At 43.8% G+C, this 25,845-nt stretch overlaps 1 protein-coding gene across 7 annotated transcripts in view; it reads right to left on the bottom strand.

The window, feature by feature from the left end:
* Nucleotides 1-25,845, bottom strand: part of LOC112563592 (Kv channel-interacting protein 4-like) — a 195,201-nt gene that overhangs the window by 163,721 nt on the left and 5,635 nt on the right. For 3 of the 7 annotated variants that reach the window (XM_025237690.1, XM_025237691.1, XM_025237693.1), the window contains exon 1: nt 8,173-8,485. The exons of 1 other annotated variant lie outside the window; for it this stretch is intronic. In XM_025237690.1, coding sequence (XP_025093475.1) covers nt 8,173-8,362 — 190 coding nt within the window. In that variant the 5' untranslated portion in view covers nt 8,363-8,485. Of the gene's footprint in view, nt 1-5,751; nt 6,218-8,172; nt 8,531-8,573; nt 9,197-25,845 lie in introns of those variants that run through there. 3 more of the 7 variants (XM_025237694.1, XM_025237692.1, XM_025237701.1) reach the window with 3 other exon arrangements.

Here is a 25,845-nt window from a genome sequence, read left to right as displayed (position 1 = left end):
TTGTTTAGGCAGTTGTAATAATTTCTCTCTTTCTCTATTCTCTATCTCTATTTCTCACCCATTCCCTCCCCTAGTTTTCTCATTAATTTGGTATTTTCTACACTAGAGCTGACCTTTTTGGGGTCTTCTTGTCTCAGTGAGAGACATTTGTCAGTACCATCTGTGGCTCTTCTCTCACTGCCTAATGCTACGTGAAGTCGGGTAGAGGTATGCAACTCACTTGCCTTAATTTTTAGATCACATTTCTCTATTTCTACTTGTGATAACTATTCCAAAGGCAAAGATAATTTCTTTCACCAACGTTCCCCGCTTCAAAGGTTCTATTTTTGAACCACCACCGCATAATTTAATTTGTTTCGTCCTGACCATTTCGCCTAAACTAATATATAATAATGAAAAGAAACGCAACTAAAATATTTCGAGGTTAACGCAAAGAGGGATAGGGAGAAATTTTTGTTTGAAGCCTCGCGAGCAACTCAGCCTCTATCACGCAGCAAAGCAACTGGCTCTGTAAACAGGTGTCACATGCAGAATATAAATAGCGTACCCCAGATGAGATCTGAACCCCGTACAACCAACCATCATTGCGTTGGTGATAAGAGTTTAAAACCTTCCACCGGACCACCCGGCTAACGTAGAGACTACACGCTGAATACAAATTTTCGAAAGTATTTTTTTCATCATTAAGAAGAAAATTGTTAAGTTTCAAACTGAAATATTTTAACATTCTGAAATAACCGATATCGGTAAAAGAAATCTGTCTAGAAGATGGCAGTTATCTGAAATAATCTCGGAATGCCGTCGTTATTCCTACCTTGGGCAATACATCTGGAAATTTCGATCACAAAAATATAAAATAGAGCAACAGAACTTTGCCTCCGAATGAAGACTGTCGTTGAGAAAATAATTATCGTCGGTAAAGTGCAGAAGTTTAGCACTCATCTACCCAAGTCCGGAAATCGATGAGCATGATAAATGTCTGATAACATGTGACGAGGTGTCGCTCGCTCAGCTCACGGAGGTTTTGCGGGCTTCAAGTTAATTTGGTTTATCTGTTAGAGTTTTTTAAAAAGAAGGATGGGGCTGGATGGGAGATTGAAATACTTCAGCTATGAGGTTGGCGTGTCTTAACCCGAGATATTTCCTGCAATTGTTTGGAATGTTATTAAGATGATTGAACACAAAAATAGCGAATGAAAAGAGGCAAAAAAATTGATGAATGCGAGGGTTCGCGGATCCAAAACTAGCCATCACCAGCACGAACACTTTGTGAAAGTGAGTAGAAGACGAAACTGTGAACATGAGACAAGAAACTGTACGTGTGTGCTCATGTATGCATGCGTCAGTATGTGTTACTATTCGTTGCTGTTTGTGTTAGTAGAGAAGGATAGTGTGTGTGTGCAAGATTTCGACAACTTGCCAGACCTTAAACCTACTCAATTTTTTCTCCCTTTACCCCTCTTCATCCTCTTCAATTTTCATCCTTTGCTTCGTCGTTTCTGTTCGTGTTTCTCTTATTTTTGACATTAGTCGAGCTGGTGATGTAACGGCTAGCCATCAACAGTAAAGATTGGCGGTCCTGGGTTCAGATCTTGTCTCGGGAACACTGTTCTTTCTCTGGAAATGGGATCTGTTTACAGGGCAGGTTGCTCTGCTGTGATATAGCCTTAGCTGCTGGCTCGGCGCCAATACCAATTTTACTCCTCCTTCGGACAATATTTTCATCGAGACATCCAGGATCTCAACTTATAATGGTCTCATCTCCTTACCTTTGTTTTCTGACTGGACTGTCAAGATTCGCGTTCGACACACTATAGAACTAGGAGCAACGGTTTTAGAAGCTTCATTCTAGAAGATGACAACATTATTTTTGGAGCCTTTACAGGTTCAATATAGCCTAGAAGCGCCAAAGAATGTCATGACCGACATGTGTATGTGTGTGACACAGTTGGCTGTGCCAAATGGAATCGGAGCTAGACACTCAGCAACTTCATTCGAATATTGTTCTGTTCATATTTCATCGCTGATTATGATTTAGACGTAGTACCATTGGAGCCAGCTGTGCTGTGAAAAAGCTAGAAACTAATATATGATATCAGGTGGTAGGTGATCCCCAGATAACATTTAAACCTTTTAGAAACGTTTACAAATGGTGCCTTTGTAAACGTTTATAACATTTTTAAATGCTATCAGTGTGGAAGAACATTATTATTTCAATTATCATATATTTTAATATATACGAGAGTAATGGTGAGGTAGCATTAAAACATCTTGCACTCAATCGTGAATACAAGTTCTAGAATACAAGCTAGGTGAGAAGTATTTTTAGGACATTATTGTATAACGCAGATACAGGTGATGAAGATGAAGGGTTTCCAGGCTTCTACTTTGTGGGTGAGCACATATGTTTGTGATAACATTCCCGTTTGCCACATTGCACAGCATATTGCACCCATCATAAACGCAGCCTGGCTTGCCGGCAACAAATTATGGTTAAGCTCGGGTCTGCCTGTGTTTTCTGTGTATCTCGTGTGCAGAGCTCCTACAGCCACGAACAATCGTCATGGGGCGATCAGCTGCGAACTTCGTGCGAAGACATTTACGAGAACACACTCTTATCTCCGAAAGTTCTTTAGAGCAAGTAAATGTTCTTCTCCTTCTATCTCTCTATCTCTCTCTCTCCATCCCTTCATCCATTCCTCTCACCGAAAATCTTTCCCAGTGATCCCTTTCCGCCAGGTTTTCAAGCTGCGGCTGGCAAGGTGAGAGCGAATCTTTACGGTTGGCTGCCACCTGGCAAGTGTTCATCGGAGAATGTCGGCGAGCAGCCGAGAAAACGCGAGAGCTGCTGTAGCTCGACTGTTTTTTTTTTTTTTTTTTTTTTAACTTTTTTATTATTTTTATACTTTTTCGTAGCCGTCACGTTTTTACTTTAACGTTTTCTTTCTTTAAGGTGTTTCCTACTGCAGTTTCGTTTATGGCAGTGTGAAAAAAAAAAAGAAAACCGGTTGATTTTTTTGAGAGTGGGTGTAGAGGAGGGACAGTACTGGTGTTGACCATAGTTCTCTAGGCAACGAGATAGTTCGTTCACTGGAGTGCAATATTTTCTCAGCACCATTGATGCGCTTCCGAAGAACGTTTCTTGCGCCATCGCTACAGAAGACATTCTATTGAATTATTTATGATCTGCCTTATTTACAGTTTTAAAAAATTTCTTTTCATTGTTGTTTAATTTTTTTTATAAAGTAACAAATTGATGCTGCTCGTCTCTTATCTGACAGCGGCACACTGAGTGTTGATGATTTGTACGCAGCTGTGGTCGGGTACACTGTCGTCCACGGCTTGTTTTATTCTGCAGATGGTATACAGAGTGGTAATAAACTGTCTTGATGCGCATGCGCAGATCATGCCTAGATGATGATTCCATCCCCAACACCGATTGTCTGTCTGCGTGTATCGGGGTGACTCAAGAGGACAGTCAGTTCCAGAAAGCTGGGAGTGTACAAGTACAAGTGTACTGTGGCTAAACTAAACTTTACCAATTGTAGTACGCTAATGGTCTTTTAAATATTCAAATGGAGGAAAAGGTTTCCTTAGAAAGTCTCTGACGCGCACTACACCCCTGCTACCCGACTTCTAATGCCCTTTCTGTGCAGCACCGGGGTGCATGAAGTTTTGCAGCGAATTCTCGTACTTTGGGGATCTTCTCCTTAGAGGACTTGTTGGTGCGCAATACATTCTAGCGAATGGATAAAGATGAGTGCTAGAGTATTTCTTCTCATGTGGGTAAAGAGACACTTCTGTTCTTGAGATACATACTTATACTCCCCATGTGCAGAAAGCGGTCAAAATCGTGGTGTAGCTTATATTTTCATAAGACATAAGGTCCCGGCCATCCCATTGGCTGAGGCTTTACAACATGAACAATGCTGACGTCTGTGTTGTTGGCCTCTTGGTTTCCTCTGATTTGGAAAATAGTATCATAGACTGAGAATAGCTTAATCATTAGAAAACAAACATTTTGCACCACACTACTCCTTTAACTCCAACACCACGATCCACGTGCCGAGCTTGGGAAGACGGTTACATTAATTCCCACAGCCACGTGATGTGTGCAGGGTAAAGGTCAAGCTGCTTTTTTCCCCTGTCATTATATGCACGATTTACATATTCCATTTTCCCCCTCAAGGTTTTTATGCATTTACTTTGTTGTGTCTTTTATTTGTCTTTCTATATTATTAATGTTCTTGGGGAGGGGGAGGTAGAGCTGTCAGTAACTAATGTTTCTTTGAAGAGGAACACCTGAAGCGGCATTGAGTTATAACTGTCTGTTTTTATACTGTGAAGCAATGAAATGCTTCAGGTACGGACAGTGCAGATAGTTCAGTCATGTTGCCAAACATAATGACACGTCCCAGGGTGCACTGCGTGCTGTTGGTGTCCGCCCACGGTCACTGTCGGCGTCCTCCTGCCATCTCTGCCCACCTGTGAGGTGTGATACATGGTGTCGCCCCTGTGAAAACAGTCTCACCTGGGATAGCTGACTAGCTGTCAAAACTGTCGTCTGTAATGGCAGTAATGGTATACACTCTTCTTACTCTCGCAATTTCTCTCTTCCTTAAATATGTTTGATGACTTTTCCCGCCTTCGCAATTTGCGGGATATTTTTGCTTACAACACAGCTATTTTTATATTTGTACACCCAACCCTACTCCCCTTGTGAGTGTGTGGGTTTTCTCTCTCTCTCTCTCTTGTGGTATACAGATGCTCCATCTACACAAATATCACAGTACGGACCGTAAAAATAACGGCTAAAATTAAAATTAGTGTATAACGCAAGTCTACTAAATCAAATACACAAGAAGCAGCTAAATTTAGTATTACAGGGGGTGGATGATAACCTTCATGTCACAGATCAACAACATCTTTCAAGTCAATGATGAACGACATCATTCATGTCACGGATATTCCACACTATTTATGCCAAGGATTTACACACGTATGTCGAAGGCTGGAGTTGGGATAATCGCGGTGGAAGGGGGGGAAGGGTTTCGGGGGAGAAGGCATGAGTTGTTTCATCTTGCTTCTCAAACTAAGATTGACAGACACTTTCTTTTTCAAACACGGGAAGAGAAAACACAACTAGTTGGTAAAAAGGTAAAAAATACTCGACTGCGATTTAGACTGCGAATCGCTGCCATGATAAACCTGCAGCATTCTAACCCTAACCCTAGGGTGATATCAGAGCCTGACATGTTTGGCCCTTACACAGCAGGCCCGAGCAGGCTACGTTTGCTGTATTGTAATATGTGTGTGTGTTAGAGGTGTTTCAATGTATACTTTCTAAGGATGCTTAACTGAACGAATGGTTAAAAGCGGGAACATCAAAAATATCCTATTCGCCTACATTTGCTGTGTCCCTGATACACTCCATCTGTGTCTTTGTGAGGAAAGTTATTTACTTGTATTTCAACCTAATTTGAAAACATTTGTTAATACGTTTTTTTTCTTTCTCTCCCCCTCTCACTCTCACGCACTGACACTACAGCCAAGCAAAGCATTTCAAGGAGAGATTCATTTTTCTTGCCATAACGTATTATGCGCAGAAATATTATTTAGCTCGTTAGACATGAAATCATCCGAAAGAGTGTCAAGGATCTACCATCTCCCTAGGTAACACCCTGAACATAAGTAATCATTAACTATAACAATCATACTTACAGAAACTAAAATAAACAAAAATTCCCTTACTCCACTGTAGTGTTCCTGCCTGTCGGAGCTCTTCCTTCACTTTCGTAGACCTGTTGTTGTTGATTTTGGGATGGAGAGTGCTTGCACCTCGCACCGTGACCTCTAGCCTTATATTTGCCACTATCGGTGGTATCGTATCCACAGCGCTTCACAATGAGGTCAGACTGAATGCCACTTGAGTCCGTTAAGACGGGGGAGCCAATAAAGCCGCAGTTAATCCTATTCTGAAGATAAGCGATCAGAGAGGATGTAGCCCCCAGGAATTCGCTGTCAGTGGCAGGAGCAACTGTGCCAAATCGTTCAGTGGCAGGAGCGACAGCAACTCCTCGCCTACCTTTGTTTTTGCACCTCGCGTGGTGTTTTGGGCTCGTGCCATCGGTTCGTGTGTCCCAGTAAAATAAAAAAGACGAGCAGAAAGGTAGTAAGCAGAGTAAGAGGAGACATGCAACGGTCTGCAGATGAAGTGTATGCAGACCGAAGTTCCTCCAGGCTGCCAGCGCCTCCAGCTGTTCGTTCTGTGAGGCTGGGACGAAGAGGTAAAACGAATGTACCCGAGAAACATTAAAGATTCAAATATCAACAACCACGTACAGAACTTTTTCTTTCGCGAGAGCTTGAATTTTTAATTGTTCATCTTCTGAGGTGACAAAGTGCCTCGGCAATGTGTTTAAAGTTTGGTCTGAAAAACTTCACGGTCACAGCGATTTCAAGACTCCTCCACACGCTTCTGGAAACTTTCAGGGAAACGCTTCATTTCTTTCCATTGTCCCCTTCTTCCCTCACTCCCCACATTCTTTCTCGCTTTCTCTCCTTTTTTTTCCCCGTTGTCATCATTATTGGACACCTTACATTTCATTTCGTTCCTTTCTTCGCTAGCTTGTTCAATGGTAGAGTCATTTTGGAGAGAGTGAAAGTTATAGAGTTTACTTTTTCTTTCTTTCACGCTACATGCGTGTTATTTCCTTTCTTATCAAAGTATAGCGATTTCATTATCGGTTCCCCTTGCTACTCCGAGCCACTAACCCGTCTCAATTACCGCCTTTTTATGATGATGGTGAACTGGTGGTGAAAGCAGTGTGGTGATGAATGGGCTTGAGAGTCCGAGACGGTCGATGGTAGTGTGGGACGCGTGTCCTTGCAGTACACACCAGCAAACACGGAGAAGGCGAGGCTGCCGGCCAACACGCAATACAAAGCCAACAGCAACCACTCGCCTCCATTGCCAAGCCACGGAAAAGCGGCTTTGTCCAACAATGTTTCGACACCTGCAATCAGCATCAGCTTTCCCTCCCGCTCACCGCCTTCCCTCCCCCACCCTACTGCTCCACCCAACAACTGTTCCACCTCTAAACACACCCTGTCTCGTACATGACTCCTGACAGTCAAACATTCTGTCTCTCAAGTGGTGGGGATGATGTCCTGTTAACGACAAGAGGGCAAGACTTGGAAAGATTCCTCTTTTAGTCCCCAGAAGACCTAAATATATTTATATTGCATGGAAATTCTTATCATCTTAGTTTATCTCACAGTCAATGTCATTCGACTGTTTAGTGTCAACATTTTCACATGTTCCAAAACAGTCCATCGGATCATTTGGAGTCAAAAGTGCAGGTGAATAGAGATGAAAGTTCTTTTATAACGCAGTTCTACAGTTACTCCTGAGCAAGACACACATTTGTAAACAAACACAAACATGTCCTCACTTGCTCCCATCCCCAAACACACAGACACTTATCTCTTAAGGCAAGATCTCTGGTCAACAAACGTTTAGTCAATATCGGATTGATCAGCAGTATCTAGAAGTAACATTTGCCAATCTTTGAAGTGCTTGTGTAAATATTTCTGTGTATAGAAAACATTCAAAACTCTGTTTAAACTCACAAGTGCGCTGACAGAGAATGCTAGTTATTTCCCTTGTGTCTTAACATGGAGCGTTGGATGTTTTGTCAGAAAAATGTCTTGACTGCATAATCGTGATGTCATTGATTGATTCTGGGTCGGCAAGGAACCAACCGATCTGTGAGGTCTGTAGTTTCTCAACTGTTGACAACCCAGAATGTAAAACATCAACCCATTCGTGGAGCAGTTTCTACATTTCACCAACACTCAACACGCGCGTTCCCACAACATCTCGAGAAACTTCTCCGCCACGAAAAAATATACTTCGTGTAGATGAAAACTTTGTCAATTAATAAAGAAGTCTGGGTTTCCCCTATTATTAGCATCAAGCTAGACTTTCGCTTGAAGCAGTTGGCTTGTCTTTCTCAGACGCAAATTGCTTCAAGAATGTTTCTTTAACGAATACCATCCACGTGGATTCTTTAGAGATGTAGAGACGAACACAATGAATAAGTAATTTTGAACGAGACTTCTAACGACAAAACGAAAGTGAGGATGAGGATATCAAGAAGTGTGACTTACCCCCCGATGTGTACGAGTAGGAGGTTGACGACTGCAGTGGGCGTCTGGACAGCGATCGTCGAAAGTGGAATCTTCTCTTCTGCTGCAGTCGTCTCAGTGCCTGACCCACTGCAAAATTAGGCACCACCCACGTGACTAACGCAACCTGCAGCCTGAGCGCACTTGTCCCGGGCACATCACAAACACACATTCGACTCCCTGCTACCTTTGCTCTGCGACTTCATCCGCATCACAAGCTCGGCGCCGCTCAGCAGCGGACGAAAATCGAAAGAAGAGGATGAGGATGTTGAGAGAGAAGGAGGGTAAGGTAGCGCTGGGGGGAGAAAAAAAAAAGCTTCACAAACAAACTCCAGCTTCTGGAAAAGAAAGGAAAGAAGAAGAAAAAAAAAGTGTTGACTCACTTATCTAGGACTGTCGGAACACCTACATGCCGCTACTCCTCGCTACGCTTCTCCGCAGTGCCGCTCGCTGCGCGGACATGACGACAGCGCGCTTTCCGAAAGGTGAAAGGTCGCGGCGGCTAAAAGAGAGAGAGACCAAGCTTCTTCTTCTTGATGCTGCCGTAAACACCGGCTCCGCGCGCCTTCCTTTTGCTTGCTGCACTGCACACGCATATGCCGTGTCCTGCTTTTTTTGCTGGAGGATGGGAGTCCCTCGCGCGCAAAAGACGGCAACGGGATGATGATTGCTGCAAGAATGAGAGAGAGAGGAAGGAGAAAGAGAGAGTGCAGGCCCAGTCCTCTCCTCTCTCCGACAAGTGGCGGCAGGCAGCAGTAGGCGTTAGTCGGTCGGTTCTGCGTGCGTGCGTACACACCTTTTGTTCGTCGGGCCCCGCGGGCGGATCAAAGAGCAAAGCCGCAAGTTGCAGTGATGGTTCCATCGACTGCGCACAGGGACCTGCTGACTGCGTTGTGTCCTTTCAACCCCGAAACGGTGCAGCGTCACGGGGATCCCCCCTGCCTCCTCCGATGCAGCCTTAGCACCATCAGCAGCAGCAGGCGCTACAGATGCAAGGACCGAGAAGAGAACGACGCCGACGTCAGCTTTGACCGCAGACGACGATGGCCTGTCGTCGGTCAGGTCTTTGCTGGCGATGTTAATTTTGCAAACGGGAGGAGGTGCACGATAAGGGTGGAGGGTGTACCAGATGTGACTGAGGCTCGCAAAGGGTCGATTATTTTAGTTGTCAGGAACGATTTCGGGGTGGCTGGACGACAGCGAACTTGTTTATCAGGGTCAGCAAGTGCACGTTGACACGAACTGCAGTGTCCGATCTTTGTTCCTCGTCAAAGTCTTTGCTGTCGCTGGCTGATTTCACACATGAAGGAGGCTGACCTGATCGATGAGTGCTGGCTTAAACTAAGTGTTGCTGCTGTTTAGCATCCCAGCATGTTATTTCTGCAGATGTTAAAATATAAAAAAAACTAGCTTGTGAGGTTGGTATCAAATAAGAGATTAAGGGGTGAAATCAAAAACTTCAAGAATAAGAACAGTAACAGCAATCAAGAGGATAGGAGAGAAAAGCCCTCGGCAAAAAAGTTGTGGGCGTGTTAGTGAACTCACTGAAGTGGACGTAGAGTGTGTTTGAGTACAACATGGCCCAGTCATGTCAAGTTAACCTTTCTCACCATTCCCTCACCATCCAACCTTGACAGCTTCAGTCTTCTGCCTCAGCCTCTCCCAATGCATCGAAAGTTCTGTCCTTTGGGGAAAACAAGCATCCTTTCAAACACATAGCATAAATGTGTGACTACGACAAAGGAAAGCACAGAACACAAATTCTCGCCAGTTAGGATGATACGGTCTGGTGGTGATGAGCGCTGGAGCGGAGCTGACCTACTCTGTGAGACAACGTGCAGGTGTCAAGGGATCAGCCTCGCCACATCGGACACGTCCTGACCCAGTGTTCGATCCTATTACCCGTCTTCTGTCCTCGGAGGTGAGACTATGACGTGTTACAAATGTCTGTCACGTGTTGCTGGACTGAAAGTTTGGAATGTCTGACAATAATGTCTATATGTCTAGTCTGCATCTCACCCACTAATGAAGAGAATTCAAGATCTCGTGTGCTTGGCATTTGCCACGTGTATTTTGAGTCTGTGCTTTGTGACAGAACATGTGACTATCGCGTGCACAAATCTGTCCAGTATATTGTAACAAGTTCTCATCTTTCTTTCTCTGTAATAAGTGGTGTGGGTGGTCACACAGACATACATACATGCGCCTGCAAACATTTAATGATGCTTTTGTTCGTGACGACATAACTTTGTATTTATTTTTCGCACGTGCACCCAGTGAACTGCCCAAATACTCCACTATCGACACATTGAGCTCTTCCTTACCATTGGTGGACGACACATCACGTGATCGACTGTCTGTTTTTTTTTCTCCTCTAATAATCATACAGTTGTATAAAAGTTCTTTATTTGACATCGTTTCCCAAGATGCCTGTATCATCCTGCTAGGAGGGACTGTCCGTGTCATGTCTCTGTATAATGAACACCTGCGAACTGTTTTCACACTGGATGTGACGCACCTAGCCAAGACAAGGACGTAACAGCTGGTGACGATGACACGATACAGGTGACGTGTCGGTGCGAGTGACAAACTGTAGTGTCTCCATAACTTTGACAATCGCCTGACGATATTGATAGTCAAGCTGACATGCTTGCACGCGTCCATGCACGCAAACGTGTGCAAACGCAAACGTGTGCACACATACCCGAACGTAAAAGCCTTCTTTACTGAACAAATACAGACCCCGCTTGACAAATTGTTTATGTGCTACATAAATCCTTAGACTAATTGGTCAAATGTTCGTGCGAATATTTTTCTTGTGGAGAATGAAACGATGGAAAAAATTATTCGTGGATGGGAAAGCCTGATGTATGAAGCGGGAGAGTTGCAACAGTCCGGGACACTGCGAAATAAAAAAAAATATCACTTCATCACCGAAGAAAAATAGCAAGGGATGAGGTGAAGGGCATAAATTTTAGTTGTTTTCGGACTTTAACAACAGCTACCACCTGGCGCATGTCCTTCGATTTTTCCATTATGAACACGGCCTTACTGTCTTGTCCTCGATTTTAACCATTATCTAGCTTCGTACTCTGAGTGAAGAATGTTTTGCCATCAGTCAACATGCTACCGTTGTCCTCCTGTGGTGACCCTAAGGTCAGATATGGCACATTAACACAACAATTACTCTTGTGGACATGGGTTAGTCCTGCCACCTGCGCTTCTCGTCTTTTTGAAGCGAAATATCCATTGATGCTTTGAGTTGCTGCTCAATTGCTGCATCCTAAACAGCGAGATCCTGCAAGTAAAAAAAAAAAAAAAAGAAACTAGCTGCCAGAACCCAAACCTTCTGCGTCCCGGAAACCGTTCGCGAGGGACTTTATGACGAAGGCAAGTCTGACAAATGCCAGCACACCAACAGAAGGAACTGATGAAGATGGGCGCACAATCAATATTTAAACTTGCTGACGGCCATGATGGGGAGGAGAGGTAGAGGGGGGTGTAGGGCTGACTGTGGGCTTTGTTTGTCAAGACACAAGAGTGCAGTGACCATGGCTGTCCTCTTGTCCAGTCGATCTATACCGCATCCTTAACTGTCACGTGACTTATTTGTGTGTTCCGTGTCAGCCTTGAGCAGCAGTGTTGAGTGCTGCTTATCTGAGAAAACTCCAAGTAAAGACAAATACATTTGCTCGAAATCAAAGGTATAAACAGAAGTAGACTGCTATAAGTGGTGATCGAAGAGACTAAAATACATTATTGAATGCTGTAAAGGAAACCCCACTAATAAACAAGTCAGCATCGCAAAAACAATACGAATAGAGAGGACATGTATCAGTAAATTTTAGGATTATGATGTGTATAGAGAAGAGCGATAATCTTTTAACAAAAGAGATTTACAGCAATTGGTTGCTAATTTCACCTCTATGTAGCTAGGACATCCAAAATGTGATGGTTAAAATGGTTTAGCAGAAACGTTTAACCGTGAGCTTATCGGTAATGCAAGGGTAATGTGGGTAGACGGTCCAGGATAATTTACTGACTGCACTTTGCGATAAACTTGTCGAGAGTCCTGGCAAAGAGAACAGCTGAGCAGCTGACCTTGTTTTGAAAGGTCAAGAGAACCAACCATAAATATTATGAATGCTGGGTTTTCTGCATCTGAGCCGACAGTGTCTGCTACAGTATTTGGCGATCCTCTGAGGCGTGAAAAATTTACTTTTTTCGTACTTTTCCGCATTTTAAGCAACATTTACGCCGCCCAGTTCGTACTGGCTTCGATATTGATCAACATCTATGATTGTGCTTCTCAGGGGAAATAACCTTTTTGTACATCTGCAAGGTGTGACAGATGGTGACAGGCCTACAGTGACCAGAGAGTTACCTGTCCCCTACATTTTTATCAGTGTGAAACTGTTTGAGGTCTTACTTCTGGTCGCCTTATTATTTGCTTTCTTTCTTCTTCATTTTAGGTCTCTATTTAGTCTTTCTTTACTTCTTTGTCGTCTTTATTACCTTCTCATTTTGAGGGAAGGGGAGGTAAGACAATTTTTTGTCGTAGTCTCACTCATGGCATTTTGTATTTGCAAATTTCATTTTCAAATGTCATTTTTTTTCTCACTTACACTCACATACTTCGCATCATATTTGTCTTTTCGTTCTTATAGTAGCACCGCCGAAGCTCCGGTCGCTCCCTCCCGCCCCACTTCCCCTTTTTTCTCTGTTTCTCAGAAATACATTACAATTTATAATTTAAAATTGTCGTTTTAGCGAACAGCAAATGACAACAGAACAAAATGTCCAGAAACCACGATTCAGTGGGGTAAGTCCGAATATATTCGTAGTCAGAATGAAACATTTTTGCCCCCAGCACCTTTACAGAACAAACTATCGAACGAATTGTAGAACGAGATTACATCGTGAGCGTCAGGCGAGTTCCAAAACGGTTTTCAAGTTTTTGGCTGTTATATTAAATTTAAAAACTGAATTTTTAAATATTTTTCAACTTAGGGACCTCATGTTGCGTCTTAAACATAATTGTGGACAACATTGAATAGTTTTTTTTAAAAACAATTATTCAAAACTGCCAATTATTATTGTAGAATCGGTAGATTGTTTTACAAACAATTAAATCGAAAAGTTCGTCGACTTGCAGTGCTGGGTATATCAATATTTTTTTATAACAATTCGCCATCCAAAGAAAGCATCGCTCACGCTATTTATGGCTTTAATATTAGCAAATAGTCTTACAGTTTGGACATCCAATCATCATTGTTTCTCCACCCTTGCCTCTGTTTGCGAAGACTGTACTTCATGTCCTGTCAGGTGGGTTTCCAGCAAACAACTGTTCTTTTAGTTGTCGTGGTGATAACAGCTGAAAGAGGCAACAGCCTGCAGCCTTGGGACAATGGCACCGAGAGCGGCCTTGTGGAGGAGAGCTTAACCTGTTATTTACAGAGCTGTGGCACGTAGGTGTTCCAGTGTAATAATGGCTGAAACTCGTCGATCAGTCTAAGATTACTGTTGATAGCAAGTTAATGCCTGAGGGTTTGTTGATTATTTCATGCCGTCCTTTGTGTCTCGCACGCCCCCGCATGTCACGGTTTGGACGTCACGCCACGCACGTCACCCGGCGTGCAGTGAATGATGGTCACGAACGGCGAAATGATATTTTGTTGTTTTTGTCATGTCGGTCTTGTCGGGTCGCCCCCTCCAAGCTACCCAGGGTAGCGTAGTAAGACATTTGGTCAGAAGATCCTCTCGTGGACGTCTCTGGTTTGGGTTAGCGCAGTTGCCGGTGTGAAACACTCGGTTGCTGTGCCTGCAGGCATGGTCGGGATTCCTCCTCCTCTACTAAGCGGTCATCACGGTGCTGTGATATTTACAGCCAGCCTGAAATACCTGCAGACCTTCGCAGACGAGGAGAAGAGAGGGCGTTCGTCTTTTCGCAGACGTTTCTGCTCGCGGCGAGTCAAGCCAGGATCTGTTAAGATTTCGAAAGACTTTCAAGACCTGTTATCTAAGAAATGTTATTTCGTAGAAAGAATGTAAAAGAGGTGGGAGAGAGGGGGATGTTGGTAGTGTAGACACCTCACGGTCTTCTTGTGGAGAAACGCCCCAAGGCTCGTCTACAAAAGGTCAAGGCAGTGCGCAAGTCTGTCGCCAACATCTGACGCGTGAGTAGTTGCCTTGTTGCCAAGAGGTTGCTATTTGCTGAACCATGGCTGTGGCAAGATGATATCACGGCAATGCCGTCTGCACGACGAGAGGAAAGGAGAATATATATTGAACTTCTTCCTGGCTTTGTCATCGAGACGCCTGACCTCGCTATCTCTCTCCAGAAAAGATGTTGAAGGTAGTCAATACCTCTCAAGTCCTTTCATAAAAGACGTTTTAAAAATAAAATGCGCACATATTTGGCCAACAAGACCTCAATCACTTCTTGAAGTGAAAGCAGCAAGCTGAAGATAAATTACATAAAAAGATGTTCTGAATAGTTTTCGTTAAAAATGTCGGAATGCAAAACATTTACTTACAATCACGTGTAAAACACAGCTCTCTGGTGGTACAAGGAGGCAGCCATGTGTTTCTAAGTGAAGTCATCCATCCAGATCATTCTTTCAGTTATCCAAGTGATGTGGTCGAGATGCTGGCATGATGGTGCTCGTGGAAATCGTTTCATACAGCATCACTCCGAGTACAACGAGAACTAAGTGTAGTGGAGATGTTTGGGTCAAATGGTTTGTCCTATGTCAAGAATTTTGGATCAGTTTTTTTTTCCCTTCATGAAAATGCGCACAATATGGCAACCTCATAGTTTCTGTGCACAACTGTGTTTATAGACGATTGTAGATTAAAAGTTAACTTGAAACACGATCGTTAACTTAAATGGTTCAGAACATCGGTATCTGGAAATGATTCGACTTCTCCTTTAAGGACAGCAAGGAGCTATCGTGGTCTGATTAGTTTTATCGGCAAAACGCTTCAACATGCAGCTTAAAGCAGCCGCCAGACGAGCTCTGGTTGAACATAAGGACTATGCGAAACGCTTGTCGAGTTTTATTTGCGAATTGATAGTCCCTTTGGGCTCCGTTACCGAAAAATGGAATTGTGCGCATGCCGACAGCTGCACAAAACAGCTTCTGGTAGATGAGCAGTGTTCACTGGATGATGAATACAAGGAATGTTTGCTTCAGAAAAAAAATTATTCTGCTCCGAAAAGTTCTCTGATAGGTGGAGGGAGGAAGAAGAAAAGGGAAGAGAACTGAAATGCAAGGACATATTGGTCCAACCAGTTGCAGAACATGGCGATAGCTGCCAGCAACACTTACAGTCGATCCAAACGAGCTGATGAATGTCTGCCCCGAACTGTTGTTCCGAATGTCATCAACAAGGAGAAGGCTCCATTGTGTTTGCTGTGGTTCATGAATTTGTTAGTGGACCCCACAGAAATAATAGTGAGTGTGTGATTGCGAGTCTGTGTTGTTCATGTGTCAGCGTAGCAGTGAGGCAACAGGTAATTAAGGGGTCATCAACAGAGCACTTTGACCCGTGGCGTGACCTCAACTTTATTTGAAAGCTGCTTCTGTTTCCATGCGGAATTGCTCGTTTTTTGTGTTCTATTTTGTTTTTTTCTTTTGTGTTTTTATTTATTTCATTCTTCTACCGTCCGAGAGCATCCCAGTGTTTTCGTGCTTTTAGTCTGATGCCACGTGCTAAAGGTTGATCGAGTGACTGTGAATAATGGATTGTTGTTATTAGTCATAATTGACAAATTCTGCAAGGCGGACAAAAAGGTATGTCCTCCTCCTCTAGGGGTCACCATGCGTTCGTGATCACACGTCCCAGCTGGCTGTGAGTGTGTCAAAAAGAAAAAGAAATGAAATAACCACTGACACAGAACTTAAAATAAAAGAAAACTGGACACAAGCGGCATTATGTGTTGATAAAGTGGCGGGGTGAGGTGGGAACAATTCTTACAACTTCTCCTGGCAGGAAAACTAAATAACATCTCTTTCACTCTTTCTCTGCCATTTTGTCATTCTCTCATACACACACTTTTTTTTGGTTTCGTGTCTTTTGCATAACTTAGTTCGATCTTATCGTTTGATTCCCACTTTCTCGTGAGGGGATTTCTTGATGTCCTTTGCCAGTAATGAACATTTGGTTTGTTTATTTTTAACTTATTTGTTATGATTTTTCTCTGCATCTACTCTCACATTTCTTCAGTATGTATTTAGTGATCCTTTTTACAATTTGTCTTTGTAAAATTGTAAAGTCACTTCGGTAAACTAAGGGTTGGATAGAATATCCAGATTTTCATTCATCCGGAACTTCAAGGCCAGTCACCAGCTGATTAAAATCCGTAAAAGCACAAAAACCTTAGTAATTTGTAACTATCCCATTAATCTTTCAACCCAAACTACCAACATTCGACAAACATCTGTAAAAAGCAAACGTGCAAGAGTTGGCTTCGAGACGGTTAAACAAGTTCATCGTTGTCGTGCGCCTCCACTGGCCAAGAGAGAAAAGCTCGGGCTGCCACCATGATGGCGGCGAGTCGCTAACGACTGGCGTGACGAGCAAGACGCCGGTCCTCACGACAGCGGAAACATGAATAATTCACGAGTGAGCTGAGGTTATTCTATTTAGCCTCTGAACTGGAAACAGCAAAAGTGTAACGATTAAATCAAGTGGGTTCGCAAAGCGGCGTAAATCAATCACTGGCTTTAGCAGTTATCGGCCGTGAGCTGCACTGGAGTTGACGAACCTTCGTGGTGATGTAGGCCAGGGTAACAGCTGCTGCTGCTGCTGAAGGTGCAGAACGGTTCTCTACTGGACAGCACCGATAGAGAGATGGCGGCGAAAATATTCGTTTTGGTTTCGCCGGAAAGTAGCATAGTTTAGAGCTTGATTATCTTGTGACCTGTGATGACCTATGAAACACTTCAGGACGGTTAAGATTTAAGACTCACAAATAAAGAAACCCTTTTTAGCTGTATCAATATTTCAGTCTGACTAATAGTTTGTGGTAATGTCAGGATAATCTTGTGATGTTGTGGCAACGTTTGGCGCTGAAGGCCTTAGCGGCAGCTTCGTCAGAAGAACGGAAGACCAATGATCCTTTTCATAATATTACTTTCTAAAGGTGAAAAAAAAAAATCATAATTTTCATCATCATCGCCGTCTGCCTCTAGAGACTTCATGCAACGCAATTTCAGATTAGTTTTTTCCGACTTTAGTTCAGCACCTGTTGGGCGCCCACTGCTTCGGCTTGGAAAAGAACCAAAAGACATGTAAAGTCAGATGATGGAGGGTTACACCAGTGCACGTAAGCGTAGGAGTAAGAGCTCTGCATCCTCGGAGACCGATCCCAAAGAAGGCAAAGAAAAAGTGCCTTTATCCCTTGAGTGGTTACTCAGACAAGTGACTGCTTTGATCATCTACTTCACTCTGCTTCATCACTACATCCAAGTTCTAGCAATATCTGGTTATCGGTGAAGATATGGAGAGCAGAACGTTTTCATCCCCAAGAGAGTATTTCCCAGAACAACCAAAGCATAAAAAGTGTAGGAGAAGACTAAGTTTTGAACACCCACCTTCACAATTACTCAACCCTCTTAAAAAACATTAAACTCTAATAATTAATATTGAAAAGTTCTTTAATGTATTAAAATTACTTACTTCCCGGCTTAAGTTCATTAGTTCCCTTCGGTCATTAATTGGGTGAGCATGTTGAGATTGCGACCCTTGAACTTCGGCATCTGAGCTGCGAAAAAAAAGCGGGTATTCATCACACGTGCATAGTCTCTAATATTATAAACGTGACTGGTTATTTCCTTGCGTGTGAATTTTGTATCAGAAGAAAAAAACGCAGAAAACAGCAGTTTGAAAGGCCACATTTATATTTAGAAGCAGTTCAATGAGAAAGTCGTTCGTCAGATTATGGAAACCACCAACACCACCCTTATCCCTAAAGGGGGACAAAAACTAGTTTAGACGTCAAGCAAATGCGAGGCACAAATTTGGAGGGAAAAAAACTTTCACTGTCGAGAGAAAAGAGCAATCAACGTTTGAAAGGAAGAGTACCATCGAGAGAAAGGGGACAAAGGAGGAAGGAAATGACATGGAAAGGGGGATAACTGCGACTGGAGGAAGTCCATTGATCGTGCACCATGCTGGTGGCATCTCCGGAAAGATGCTGGCAAGCAGCTTCCCTCACGACCCAAATTCCGAGGTTAATCCTGCAGTGAAATGTGTCAGAAATATTTTTATCAACGGCTGCTTGCCCACCTTCCTTCTTTGCTTCTCTGGATGCTCTGCCACGTGTTGTAACATCGCCTCCGTGTCGGTGAGCCTCTCAGGAAGCAGAATATGTGAGGCATCACTCAGTTCAGCAGTAAATGTAATGTTTTCCCCGCAAATACCGAGCTTCTTCTTTGATATCTCACTGATAGTTATTTTTGCCATCCCGCTCGCCCGCCCCCTCCGTTAACTAGTTTATCAACAGCTGGGTGAAATGTTTCAAAGTGAAATTTTTATATAATTATTTCTCTCCCAAATTCTTCCTTTTCCGTTTTTTTCCTTCCTCTTTCTCGCTCTTTGTGTTTTGTTTATCTTTCTTTTTTCTTTCTTTCTTTCTCTTCTCCTTCCTGCTCTCCAGCCCGGTCCATTGCAACTGAGATTTCTTACTTCCTTTAAGTCCTATGGGAATATGCAAGATTCTCTCAACCTTTGCATGTAATCCGGATAGACAAGCGGTTAGAGCTCTACAGTCACAACCCGAAGGCGCACCGGTTCGAGACTCGTGTTCTAAAGCAAACGTTGATCCAACTGTCGGGAATGGGCTCCTTACTCCACAGAGGGTTGGAGAAGGTAAAGCAGCGAGAGAGATGAGGGGTGGGCATCGCCTTCACAAACACCTGGACCCCAGAAAAATGTAGTTTCCCTCAACTGCTTCCCCCGTCAACTCCCTATACACAGGGGTGCGCCTTTAACTGGCGCCTCTAACCCGCGTTTTATATTGTGTAAGTGCTGCCACCTATACACAGGGGTGTGCCTTTAACTGAGGCCGCTAACCCCTGCCCTGTATTGTGTAAGTGCTGGGTAAGCCACCCCACTCCATCAAGACAGCCAGGCGCGGCTGCCAGGAGTAAACTGTATTGACAGCACTTAAGCTCGGGGCTGGCGGCCTCGCAAAAGCTCTGGGCACGAGTTAAAGCTTGGTAGATAATAGGCAGATGTCGTGTGACAGCCAGCCTCTCGACAGACTAGTCACTCTTCCCCCTTATTTTAATTTAACTCCATCTGAAAGATTCCATAGCAAAAATTATTATTTTATTTGCAGTTCGTTTGACCTGTGTGTGTGTTGGTGCATACATTAGAGCGCGTGCGTCGAATATACAATCTACATATCTTTTTTAAAAAAAATAACTAGACTGTTAAGAATTCTTGATGCATCCATTCGAAAAGCTTTCTGGAAACATTGATTTGTGCTCTAAGCTCTGTAGTGTCTATGTTGCTTCTGTCCTGAGGCCTTGACTAGATCCTGCCGAAGGTTCTACGATCGAAACCACGCAAGGAACTGTCCCAAACCGACAGGTGGGCCAGGTAGACAAGATTAGCGGAAAGGTGTAATATTGAAATAATATTGTTAAACAATACAGCCACGCTCAACTGTAAGCTTACATATCCTGTATTTTTAATTTAGGACACTTGTTGAAGACGTTTGCTCGTTTCCTGTTCACATCACGAGCATCCCAACACAAACTGTTTCTATACAGCGCGTGCGTTTGGTCGCGTGCCAGTGCTATCGAGCTCTCGTCCTGTTGGCAAACTGAATCTTTTATTTAATAGCCCAGGAACTGTCTTGTTTACAGAAGAAGACCTGCAACACCGTGTAGGACTTGTACACAAACTAAAGAAATAAACTCTTGGGATGAGGAAATGTGCTTTGAGCTTAGTCACGACTCGGTAAACAGTCGTGACATCGATTGTCGTGTGCGTCTGTGGGACGTCCTGACATGGCATCTACCGTGTCCTGGAGAGTGTGAAAAATATATAAGTACATACATATATGTCACAGGAGCACGACTGGAGTTCCCTTTGTCAGTCTCCACCCTAGAGGGCGCTGGAGTCGTCTCGTGCGCTAAAAATAAACTGAGCTTTAGTTCTCACGTCGAAAGGAAAGTCGTTGCCGGCGTGTTCCAAGTTTCAAAATCGTTGGCTTTGTTAGCTTTGCTGGGTTTTGTTCTTGCCTTAATCCAGGCAGCCAACCAACGCAGTCTGCAGCTTTCTTGGCAGGTAAATGAGGGCCTCGGAAAAGAAACGTTAAGCAAATCTAATCAGAAGAAAATCCGTCCTCGTCGTAGGATCAATGTTATGAAAGCCTGTTCCTCAACCCCCAGAACCTGTCTGCAAACTTCGCATTTCCCTAACTCCTTCTTTCTCTCGCTCACTTTTTTCATTTTTCTGTGCTTTTTTTTCTCTTTTTGTCTTTCAATCGATTCATTGGCTGGTGCGTCGGTGTCTTCTCTCTTTTTTCTTCCTCGGCTCGTCTTTTTCGTTACCTTTCCGATTCTCTGCTGCTGCTTTGCTGTTAAAAGTTGGTGTTTCGGATTAAAGAAGTATTTTTTTAAGTACCATTTGTGAAACCCTGAAAATAAACTTTTGTATTGTATTCAGATAACTGGTGACCCGGAGCTGTCTCTTCAGGGTGTCATCCTCATCATCAAAAACAACAACAACGAAAAGTAAGATTGAATGGCTAAGGAAGAAAAAGTTGGAGGACTATCATTCTAAGTATGTCAAAAATAAGAGCACTTACTTCTATAGGCAACATATAATTTTTACTTGCACAAGCAGCACGAGCAATAGATTTTCTCAACGCGAAAGTACAGTACTTCCTGTGTGCGCCGATCTGTTACCGGACGTGACTTCTGACCTCTGTGGCGCACGGCCGCGTGAGGTGGACGTGATGCTGCGAGTGGCGTGCTGCAGGCGCTTAGCGTCAGTTGTCAGCATCCTGAGTCCAGCTTACCGCGGCGTCTTGCTGCTAAGCTTCTTGGGTTTGGAAATCGAGTGCCTGCCTCCCCGGTCTATTCTGATGCTCGTTCTGTCTCTGACAGCCTCACACATTCTTTTCATCAGTCGGGATTAGTAGAAATAGACCGTCGTCCTCTTCTGTGGGACACCGTCGGTAGAGAAACGTGTATTTCTCTGTTTTAAGACCTTGTCTGTATTATCTTTATGGTGAAATGACCTGATTGTTAGCTAGTATCTCGCGCCACAGCTTACATTTCGTTAAGTCTGGATTTTTGCTCTAGTCTGGTTCTTGGTAGAAATAGTAATTTTAATGAATACAATCGACTGGAACTCCGAGCACTATCACTTCGCAGCAAGACCTGCATCTTCAACACCAATGTGTAACAGTCCACATGCATGGTTCTGAAACCTGGAGACTGATAAACATCATCAACAACAAGCTAACAAGCTTCAGACCTTTACCAACCGATGATTACACAGTCTCCTTGGCATTAGATGGCCCGACAATATCTGCAACATCAGCCTGTGGAGAAAAGCCAACTAGAATCCCACTAGCCAAGACATCACAAAGCAAAAAAGGGGCTGGATAGGACACACCCTGCGCAAAGCAGCTGACACCATTGCCAGGCAGGCCCTTGACTGGAACCCTCAGGGGAAGAGGAGAGTTGGGAGACCAAAGCAGACTTGGAAAGATCAGTAGAGAGCGAGAGAAGATGCTGGAAGCACATGGAACCAGCTGAAGGGGGCTGCCCAGAACCAGGTCCGCTGGAGAGTTGTTGTTGTGGCCTGATGCTCATCGAAGAGTAACAAGTAATAAACTAAACTAAAAAACTACTATCATTTGTATTAAATGATCACTTGATTTATGCTGAGAAGAGATCGCAATGCGCTGTAATTAAAACAAGAAAGTACAACACCAATATGCAAAAATGGAAAATTAGAGGGGATCGTCTTGTTGACAGTTATAATAAAGCAGTTAATTTCAACATTTGAAAACCAAATGTGCGCTTAAGATGTACTAATGAGAAAATCGGAGCATTAAAAGCGCCCTGAGCGATCTGGCACATTTATCTGAGAAACATCAAGCGATTGGCTACATTGATTTGCTAAACAGTCGAAGATACACGAGGCACCGGCGGAACTGACGAGGGAAAACAGCGATACACTGCTGACCCTTGCGAGGGGATGCGTGGTTCAGAGGTTAAAGTCGCAAAGTGGAAAGTGGTAGCTAAGGAGAGGAGCCAGTATACAATAATACACTCGTGACGTCACTTACCCTCGTTCCTCCCCATCCCCTCTCACAGCGTCTGCGGAATGTCTGGTTTCTGCTTTTTTTCTAAACATCGACCGCGGAGGAAGAAGTAATGGGTGTAGCAGACCCAATCAGACAGGCCGACTGACAGAGGGGTGAAGGCGTGTGTCTCCGTGTCAGCATTGCGTGCCGCAAGCGAGCCAGTGTGTGCGTGCGTGTGTAGGTGTGTGCTAGCATATGAGGCTGCATTCCTTTATTTATCTGGTGTTTTGTGTGCGTGCATGAATGTGAAATTTTCATGAGCTTTTCTTTTCCCCTTTCTCCTTTTGATTAAGACTTCATAGGTTAGGCCCAATTTCTTACATTATTAAGTTTTTAAGGTCGGTTCCAAGCTTTTTGTAGAGACTCCGAACTGTGACAGAAGTCGTGAGCCTTTGTCTGGGCTTTTTCTTTTGAGCTGAACGGTTATCCCTCTCTTCTTCTCTTACTACTCACGGCCATCCTCTTCGTCCTCTGGTCCATTCTACTGCTTCTGGAAGTCTGTACCAATGTACTAACAGTATCTTGATGGAAACCAAATATGCTTGAAGAGATAGGTATATGAGTCAAGTCCACGCAAGTGACCTCTGTACAGGCGGCAGCTTTTTGTGGGCTCTACTGGTTACAAGCGTTTTTCGTCACACGGGCATGCCTCTCCTTCTCTCTCTTTCCCACTTTGTTTTTCTATCTTTTACCCGTTCTTCTGTATTTTCCTTGTGCTGTTCTTCTGTTCAAGTGCATTATCTTATTGCCTTGTGGGGAAGTACTTTTTATTTTCATTCTTAATAGCGAAGTGTCGCCCAACATCAACACTGAAGTTTCCGTAAATGAAAATTAAAAGTGTAAGTGCAATCTAGAATATGTTACCTTTTGTTTTTTTTCCTGTAGAAGTTATTGCTCTGCTGACATGTAAACAGCCATGTTCCTGTTCCTGCTCCATGTTTATTACAGTTCGCTTCTAATTCTGAGGCTTTCATTTCTCCTTTTACCATCTAAGATGGAGAAATTGCTATATGCTAAAGACTATCACCCAATTTACTTGTCAAACTCAATACTCTTTGCTTCCTCTCTCTTACGTTCTCTGTCTCTATGGTCCCGGTGATACTGTCTGCTCATATGATAGGTGCACAAAACATATACATCAATGCAGTCATAAAATACAAATAGCAATACTTTGTCATCATTACATCCTAGCGCCTGAAGTTGATAGATTTGTGTAATTCTTCATGAAAGCATTGTACATTCCAGCGAGGCTCTGAGCGTACAAAAAACACTTGAGGAAACAGTCGATGTTGTGTTTGAAGCATCGAGCTCAAACCCCAATACTTTTTTTTCAACCAATCGAAAGTCGTGAGCGGCGACACCGAGGTCGACAGAACCTTGGAAGCAGATGGGGTCTTCATCCGCTAGCCCGCTTTAGTTCCCTTACCCTCTTTGTTTGTCTCCCATCCCCCTTTCCTCGCCTGCTCCTTCATTTAGGCCTTACGCAACATTTCCCGGGCTTATGCCCGAAAGACCTCATCTTCTGCGCTTGCGTCACTGCCGCGGCATCATGGGATTTCCGCTGAGCTTGATGATGGTTGGAAGGACTCCTTGGGACTTAACGGCTAGGCCAAGGCGTTCAATACGTCACCACTGGACTACAGAACGTCACATTTGAGCAAGGAGGTGTGACGTCTTGTGCTCGACTCTTAACTGCCTCAGCCGATGATTTTTTTTAGTTTGGTGGGGAAGGGAGTGGAGAAGGATAGATGCCTGGTGTATCTGGATGCACACGAATGTACTTGTGGGTACGTGCCTCACGAGCAAACAGGTACTCCTGAGAGGATTGTTACAAGCCTGTGTTTTATCTTCACTCTGCTGTTCTCGTCGTTTTGGCACACTGAACACAGAGAAGACCTAATACCGCCCCGCTTTCCCCACGTAGACCAGGGTAGTAACACTTGCACTCATGAAAACAAAACGAAAAGGCAGGTTCGAACCAGTGCATGCAGATGGTACAGAGGAAGTGTTAGACTGAAAACATGCGCGTGGATACTCTTCACGATGAAACTGAGAGGTAAGAAAAAGCTAATGTGACCAAATAGGATCCGTTGATCAATCAAAGATATGAAGTTGGCAAAATAAACAACATGAACATTTTATGCCCTTCCTCTACCTCCGTGAGGCAACTCCTCAAAACGCACTCGTTCTCACAGGCACACAAACACACACAGGCGCTCACACTCACGTTGGCATGTGCTCTCTGTTTATAAGAAGAGGATGCTATTTTTCTGTTGTCAGCATCAGCACGTGCGCAGTTTGTAGCACGTAACGGCTGTAATGTCCATTTCGCGCCAGCACGTTGCACGAGCGACTCGTGTCCGAAGACCAACACCTGAACAACATCCTGCTTCAAGCTCTGCCATCTGCACGACATGAAAGTTCCATTACGAAGCTGTTAGGCAGACTCGGTATCACCTTGTTCTTCCTTCGCTGACTGGCAGATTAGTGCTTCGTCTTGTTGCACGAACATTCTTCACATCCTCTAATCCTCGTAGAGAGAAAAAAAATGAACAAAAGAAAACGTTTTTCTTCCTAAGTTTATCTAGCACGTGTCGGACATCAAACTAAATGAGACAGACGCATCATCACTGATCAGGTGTTTTTTTTTTTTGTTTTTGGTTTTTTTGCAGGTATTTGTTTCTTGATATGCGGTTTTGCACGGGGGGGAATGCCCAAGAAACTTTCGTAAGAGTGCAATAACATTGTGGTCGCGCGGAGAACCCCTAGGGAGCAGAGAGAGAGAGAGAGAGTTTGATGATGCCTGTACTTATGTCAATGACCTGACAGTGTGTTGTGCAAGGACAGTACTTTTCATGTGAAATCTGCTCGAGAATTGTGACAGACTTTCAAAGGATTAGTTCGGAAGTAACATTCTTAGCGACATATTCGATATCGATCAAAAATCTGACTTCAGTTTGAGGAAATGAAAGTTTGCCGGCCATTGCATGTAACACCCAGTTACTGTTACAACATCTACACTGGACATTACTACCCAAATAAAAAATGCGAGCGGGCCTGTAAGAAGACCTGTGTCTTCTATGAAGGCCGTGCTTGCTGTCTGCCAATAGGAAGAGAGGACCCCCAACCCCAAATATCGGCGTTCCTGCTGGGATTTGTGACGCACTGGGCCAGGGGCGTGAGTGGTTGTGCAAACAGTCAATTATCTTCATGTTCAAAGACGAGTGCACAGCAGTCTTGCGTGAACCCACGTCCCACTCTCTCTCTCTCGTTCCTCCCTCTGTTGGTCCTCTTATCACGAGGCCCAATTCAACAGC

The sequence above is a fragment of the Pomacea canaliculata genome, linkage group LG5, assembly GCF_003073045.1.
Source record: "Pomacea canaliculata isolate SZHN2017 linkage group LG5, ASM307304v1, whole genome shotgun sequence".
Lineage (NCBI taxonomy): Eukaryota > Metazoa > Mollusca > Gastropoda > Architaenioglossa > Ampullariidae > Pomacea > Pomacea canaliculata.
The sequence above is the reverse complement of the archived record's forward strand: the minus strand, read 5'-3'. Positions and strand labels throughout refer to the sequence as shown.